The sequence below is a fragment of the Quercus robur genome, chromosome 11 (assembly GCF_932294415.1).
Source record: "Quercus robur chromosome 11, dhQueRobu3.1, whole genome shotgun sequence".
Classification (NCBI taxonomy): Eukaryota; Viridiplantae; Streptophyta; class Magnoliopsida; order Fagales; family Fagaceae; genus Quercus; species Quercus robur.
Genome location: NC_065544.1, coordinates 11,362,640 through 11,369,895, shown reverse-complemented (window position 1 = coordinate 11,369,895; position 7,256 = coordinate 11,362,640). Strand labels below are relative to the sequence as shown.

The 7,256-nt window shown below is 34.3% G+C and overlaps 1 protein-coding gene across 1 annotated transcript; it reads right to left on the bottom strand.

Annotated features, from left to right (window-relative positions):
• Positions 1–2,790: 2,790 nt before the first annotated feature.
• Positions 2,791–4,081, bottom strand: LOC126706029 (elongation factor G, mitochondrial-like). Its single transcript, XM_050405291.1, has 4 exons — positions 4,001–4,081; positions 3,623–3,683; positions 3,095–3,204; positions 2,791–2,999 (listed from the first exon to the last, which is right to left on the bottom strand). The coding sequence occupies exons 1-4, from the start codon at positions 4,019–4,021 to the stop codon at positions 2,886–2,888; spliced, it is 306 nt and encodes a 101-aa protein (XP_050261248.1). The 5' UTR covers positions 4,022–4,081; the 3' UTR covers positions 2,791–2,885.
• Positions 4,082–7,256: the final 3,175 nt, after the last annotated feature.

Below are 7,256 nucleotides of genomic sequence, written 5' to 3'. Positions count from 1 at the left end.
TATTCCTCATACTTTGGTAAATTGCTTATATGATTGATGAAAATGTTATAAATTAAACTCAATAGAGCTTTGTTCTAGACTTCTAATTACTTTGGGTGTGGTGGTATTAATATTGTTGACGAAAAAAAGAACTTGAAATGGTGACTCTTCTAATTGCCGAATAAAGATTAATTGAGTCTATACAGACACAGTAATGTTTTACAATGTTTAGGCTGAATTGCATGAAATAGGGATTGAGTCTATTGATGAAACGAGAGAAGTAGAGAGAAGCAGAAGAATGCACTATTATAATGGTCAGCACTCTCTAATGTTCACAGCCACTATTATATAAGCATATAAATCTTTTTTATGCCAAAATTTAATGGTTGTTCATGCTTAGCAATTCTATTGTTGATGTAAGTAGTGAAGATCAAAACCTTATAGAAACAAAGTTATTTGAGACACACATAATTAAATGATATAATAGTTCTCAACTCTCTCTATTTCTTTGGGCATTTAGATTAATGAAAATTCCGTATCTTTGTTGTGTATTAAGGTAGCACCATGAAAGTTTAATTAGCAAATACAAGATTCTCTTTCTATGAAACATGTTTCTCCAACTTAGTTAGCCTAATTTGTTTATTGATTAATTTAAACCCTTTTCTTTCTTCTTCTTCTTTTTTTTTTTTTTTCCTGTTTATTTATTATAGATTTTATGCAAAGATGATCCATATTGCATTGATTCAGTATCAGTTACCTAAAATTGTCAGATTTACAAGAACTATGATTGCATATTAAAAGTTTGTTGCTTCGAACTATTTGATCATATTTGGAAAAAGCACTTTAGCCATCAGATGCTCTTGCAATTCAAAATGCTTTAAAACAATTAGGCTCTAGATGATATAGAGGCATTTACCTCACTTGGTATATATCATTGGATACAAGTTTCTATATTGGTTAACAACTTTAGGATGTTCACTATAATTTAAAAAAAAAAAAAAAAAAAAAAAAAAAAAAAAAAAAAAAAACACATTTTGCATAACAGGTTACCATCTTTGCACTGTACCATTGGGACCCAAATATTGGAAAGATGCTTCTTATGGAGTCTATCTTTTAATGCCTCAATCCAGCCTTAACAATTGCTGGTTTTCTTGCACATAGTGACCCATTTGTGCTTCCAATAATTGGAAAGAGGAAGTTGATGAAGAAGATCCTTTATGGGTGATTCTTGCAGGTTGATTATTAAACTAATCCATACTGATCCTTTTTATGGAATTTGCAAGTTTTTTTTTAATGATTATCAGTTTGTTTGTTTGTTTTATTTTATTTTATTTTTTATAACACTTTATAACACCATTTTATTCAAAAGAAATCTAATTGAGTTTGTGGCTGATGCAACTTTTCTTCTTTATTTCCTTTTTAACACTACAAGAAAAACGGGCTATTGCGGCGGTCCAAAACCGCCGCTAAAGCCCCAAAAACCGCCGCTAAAGGTACATTCGACCTATAGCGGCGGGCCGTCCCGTCGGTGCTACAATGCCACTATAGGTCGATTGCGGCGGTCGCAAAAAGCGCCGCTATAGATATACCTTTTAGCGGCGGGTGAAGGTTTATTGCGGCGGGCATAAAACCACTGCAATACGTCTTCAGAATTCGTGGGACTGACTTTTAGCGGTGGGGTCATGCCCGCCGCTATTGGTTTCTACCTTTAGCGGCGAGCAAAGAGCGCCGCTATAGACAATTGATCAGAACACCTAAATGTACTTTTAGCGGCAGGTGCATGCCCGCCGCTATATGTTTCAACCTTTAGCGGCAGGCGATAAGCGCCGCTATAGGTATTTATTTAAAACGTAAAATGTGAACCTTTAGCGGCGCTTTTTGACCGCCGCTATAGGTTTTTTTTTTTTTTTTTTTTTTTTTTTTTTCCTAATGGGTTTTAAAACTGCTGTTTGTTGGTAAATAAATGGTTCACAAACCTGATACAAAAGACCTGTAATAGTTTTAGCTCTATTAACACAATACCACAAATGTAATTAATTAACAACACCACAAATATCTTGAAACTAATGTAATATTAACATAGAAATATATTATCAAATACATAACATTGTCTATAACCACCATCTTAAAATTAACAAAAAAAAGATGTGTTCATTTGAATAAAACAACCGCTGAAATTAATCTAATACTATAATCAAAATTCTAAAGTGTGAAATAAAATTCTAAAACGTTCTCAAAACAACATATCTTATATTGTTTTTAAAGATTATGAAATAAAATTCATTTTAACAAAAGGGAAATCCCTTGGGTAATTTGTAGCATATCCATGTCAAACTTGTAAGTTTACTCTCAACCTTTAGTCACGTAGAAAGCATCCTTACATAACAAGGTGCTTTGAGTTCCATATAATTCAAGCATAAGTTGGCCAACAATTTTTTTTTTTTTTTTTTGATAAGTAACGAAAATTTTATTAAAAAAAACAAAACTAAGTACAGCGGTGGTGTACTCAGGGAGAAAAGCCAACAATTATGATGGAAGACAGAAGCCAAGACAGGTCTACATAATCTTACCTTGATATCTAATTATGAAATTAAATGCAAAATATCACAGAAGACAGTAATAATCTAAAACTTTTGAAATGTCCTTGAGCACTTGGGCAACACACAACTGTGATTAAAAATTTTGGATACATAAAAACTGTTAATTTCTTTTACGCAAAAGAAAACAAATTGCAAGGCAGACAAACTTGCCAATACTATTTTCCAACTAGTATAGTGTAAATATATAAAGTCCTAAGATATTCATCTTGAAAGACATATAGTCCCACATTACTAATCAAGCAAAGAAAAAATTTTAGGACTAAGTAATAGCTAAGGTTTTTGCACCAAGTCATGGTTATAAGTAACTTAACCAAAGTCTAGTTTTTCCCAATGGAGAACCAAATCTAACAATCTACATGAAAACTTATACTTACACAAAGTAGGATCCTCTCTCTGAAAATGATTCAAAGCCTTTGAAAACTATCAAAAAAGAAAACAAGAAGATTGTCATGTAACATTGGACACTAACAAATACAGCATGCACACATATAAGCACACTTAAACAAACCACTCACTTGTCCTCCTGAATCTTTTGAAACTGGTTGAACGGCTAAAGACATCATTGGCTTAGGGACATTCATAGAAGTCATTGTGGATTTAACTGACCCATCAGTAAATGTATATCCTAATCACACAAAAAATGCATAAGTTGAGAAAAATCAGAAAAGAAAAAGAAAAAAGCAACTAGAAAAAAAAAAAAAGTCATAATCATCAGGTTTCAAAGCCTCATGCCCTCATCTCAAATATTAGCAGTCTAAGTAATTATACCCATTCTGAAAACCATTATTATTTTCATACATTTCAAGTCGGGGAAGGGAGACTCGAACCCTAGACATCTCAGTTGCAAACTATAGGGAATGCCATTTTACTTAGAGGTCATGGGCTTGAATGTCCATTTTGATATTTTCCTCTCACTTTTAGAAACTTCAACTTGCACTAGCTCCTCACTTCTCACTTTGACCCCCATTCTATTCAGACAATTATGGAAAACAACACAGAAACATAAATTATTGTGTACACAAGTGCAAAGGGATAAGTGGGACCTGATGCACAATCCACACCAAATACAGCAACTATTTGCCCAGCATGTGCCTCTTGAATATCCTGTAGATATAAAAAAGAAAATCAACAACACAAACCCAAGAAGGAAGAAGAAAAAGAGTAAATTAGTTTGGATAGAAAACATATGACTTGAAACCCCAGTCTATTAATTTAACACAAATATTATTTTGTTCTGAAAGATTAGAGTGCAACCTACCCCAACTTCACCCCTACCCCTTTACCACCTAAGCCACAGCACGGGGACAGGTAGAAGACATTGTAGAGATAGTTGGTTCGCAAAATTTGATTTCATGTATAAAAAAAATCTCAATCATATCATTAGAATTAATTACTAAGATGAATGTCAAAGCAAAACTAACCTCCATCTCATCAGAATGCATTCAAACCAAGCGAGGAATCTGTACCAGGAAGATAATATATCCTTAACTATTAAATTTAATTTAGAAATTCAATCAGTATCAAAGCGCTGATAGCATGATAAAATGGGCATGCCGGAAAATTCATTAACAAAATATAACTATTTTTCAAAATTTAATGGATGTAATTGTCCAGATTATATCATTCATAAAAGCACAAGTGCATAACACACATACAACATGTCTTACCATATTGAACCATAATAACGAGCATTGCAATCAGATAAAAATAGAAGCTTGTTCACCTTGCAGTATATGTCTGAGTGCTAACATTGCCACTACATTCTTACTTTGGCCAAGAGCATAGCTACTGACTTCAGTTGGACAAGGCAAATAACTAAGTACACCATCCAAAGTGGTGTACTCCAATTATGAAAATTATACATATCAATGATACATTTAACAATTTATCAAAAAAAAGAAAAGAAAAAAAGAAACACATTGAACAGAAACCGTAAAAATAAATTAAATTTTTATTTTTAGACTAGCCAACGATGACAAAACTGTAAGTAGACATATTTATTTCCTATTGGAGGAATTAAATTTGAAGTGCACTAGTGAATGTACAAAGAAAATTAAGAGATTTCAAAGGTTTCTAGATAAGGTGAAGAGCAGTAAAGTGAATAAATTGGACTACACTACACTAGACAAAATCACAATCCTTCACTGATACAATTTATGAGGTACAAGTGATAAATGCTTCCCATGAATAATACACACAAAACTATGCCAACAATAATATGAGATGGTATACATTGAAACAGGTATGTGGGGTTGGGGGTGGATCTTCTGCCAAACCTATTAATGAATAAGATAAATAAATATTCCTTGACTCTTTCTATCTATCTATCATCATAATATAAAACACAATGCATTAAATCAAAACGTAAGCATCATCTAAGAAGAAGACGACCAACCTTAACCTTATTATTATTATGCTTGGGAGAAGATGGCAACCTTAATTTCCAAAGCAAGCGCGTTCTGTCCTCTCGAACCCTTTTGTAACACTTCTCTCGAACCCTTTTGTAACACTTCTCTCTCAGCTACAACAACAACAAACAAACAAACATCATGAATTGTAATTGTAAAATAATAAATAATATTTGTGTTAGAAGAAGAAGGGACCTTGTGTTTCCAGAAGTGATAATTATTGAAGTGAGAAGGGGTCGCGACACTTTACGCTTAGCTCGCCGGTTCGCGACGATAAAGCTCAACGGCGAGCTGAGCGTCGCGATGACGCTGAAGCTCAACGGCGAGCTGAGCGTCGTGATCGCGACGCCAAAGCGTCGTCGTTGCATCGCGATCGCGACGCTCAGCTCGCCGTTGAGCGTCAACGGCAATGCTTCAGCGTCACGATCGCTGAGCTTCAGCGTCGCGAACCGGCGAGCTAAGCGTCGCGATCGCGACGCTTCAGCTCTCCGATCGCGACGCTGAAGCGTCGCTGTTGACGCTCAACGGCGACGGTTCAGCGTCGCGATCGCCGTTGAGCGTCAGCTAGCCGATGACGCTCAACGGCGACAGTTCAGCGTCGCGATCGGCGAGCGAAGCGTCGCGTTCGCGACGCTTCAGCTCCCCGATCGGCGTTCGCGACGCTTCAGCTCCCCGATCGCGACGCTGAAGCGTCGCCGTTGAGCGTCAGCTCGCCGATGACGCTCAACGACAATGGTTCAGCGTCGCGATCGGCGAGCGAAGCGTCGCCGTTGAGCGTCAGGTCGTCGATGAAGCTCAACGGCGATGATTTAGCTCGCCGAAGCATCGCCGTTGAGCTTCATCAGCGATGGTTGGCTCAACGGAACTCATCGGCGAGGGTTTTCTTGTTTGGGTTTTTTTTGGTCCAGATGGTTTTTTTTTTTTTTTTTTTTTTTGACTGAACTGCTTGGGTTGAAATATATGAAGTGGCTGCTGGATGGGTATTTTATTCAAAAAATAATTATAAATTTTTCTTTATTTTAGACCTTATTTTAGATTTTTTTAATATATAAAAAAAGGACTCACTTTAAGTTTCAACACAAAAAAAAGTAAAAAGAAAGACTCACGTTAAAAAAAAAAAAAAAAAAAAATTAGAAATTCACATTGAAGATAATGTAATCTAACGGAAGATTTGTCAAAATTCACATTGAATTAAGAAATATAGGGTTGGGTTCAAGTTCCACATTATGTAACTCTAAAAAGTTTTACACAAACTAATAACTTATTGTTGAATTCATAATTTGAAAATCCAACCGTTGGATTACATTTTCTATTTGCTCTTAACATGCATGTCAATTTTCTAGCCAATCGGATGTAATTTACCCTTTGATCTTTAAACTCATCTTTTATGCCTTATTTTAAATTACGAAAACTTGAATTAAAACAATTGATTGATAACATGGCTATTAATCTTTGATCACCATGAAATTTTTTAAGCATGAAAACTATATGAAGATAATGTAATCCAACGGTAGATTTGTCAAAATTCACATCAAATTAAGAAATATAAAGTTGGGTTGAAGTTACACTTGAGGTAACTCTAAAAAATGCCACACGAACTAATAACTTATTGTTGAATTCATATTTTGAAAATCCAACCGTTGGATCTCATTTTCTATATGTTCTTAACATGCATGTCAATTTTCTTACCAATCGGATGTAATTTACCCTTTGATCTTTAAACTCATCTTTTATGCCTTATTTTAAACTACGAAAACTTGAATTAAAACAATTGATTGATGATATGGCTATTAATCTTTGATCACCATGAAATTTTTAAAGCATGAAAAATATATGAAGAAAATGTAATCTAACGGTATATTTGTCAAAATTCATATCCAATTAAGAAATATGGGGTTGGGTTGAAGTTACACTTGATGTAACTCTAAAAAATGTCACACGAACCAATAACTTATTGTTGAATTCATATTTTGAAAATCCAACCATTGGATCTCATTTTCTATATGTTCTTAACATGCATGTCAATTTTCTTGCCAATCGGATGTAATTTACCCTTTGAACTTTAAACTTATCTTTTATGCCTTATTTTAAACTACGAAAACTTGAATTAAAACAATTGATTGATGACATGGCTATTAATCTTTGATCACCATGAAATTTTTTAAGCATGAAAAATATATGAAGATAATGTAATCCAACGGTAGATTTGTCAAAATTCACATCAAATTAAGAAATATAAAGTTGGGTTTAAGTTACACTTGACGTAACT

Bases quoted from the DNA above. Each gene is read 5' to 3' on its own strand.
- LOC126706029 (XM_050405291.1), bottom strand. From the start codon at position 4,021: ATGCATTCTGATGAGATGGAG. The intron at 3,205-3,622 runs GTCCCACTTATC...TTGTGTGATTAG, and splicing joins TGGTGTGGATTGTGCATCAG to GATATACATTTACTGATGGG. The intron at 3,000-3,094 runs GTGAGTGGTTTG...CTTTTTTGATAG, and splicing joins CAAAAGATTCAGGAGGACAA to TTTTCAAAGGCTTTGAATCA.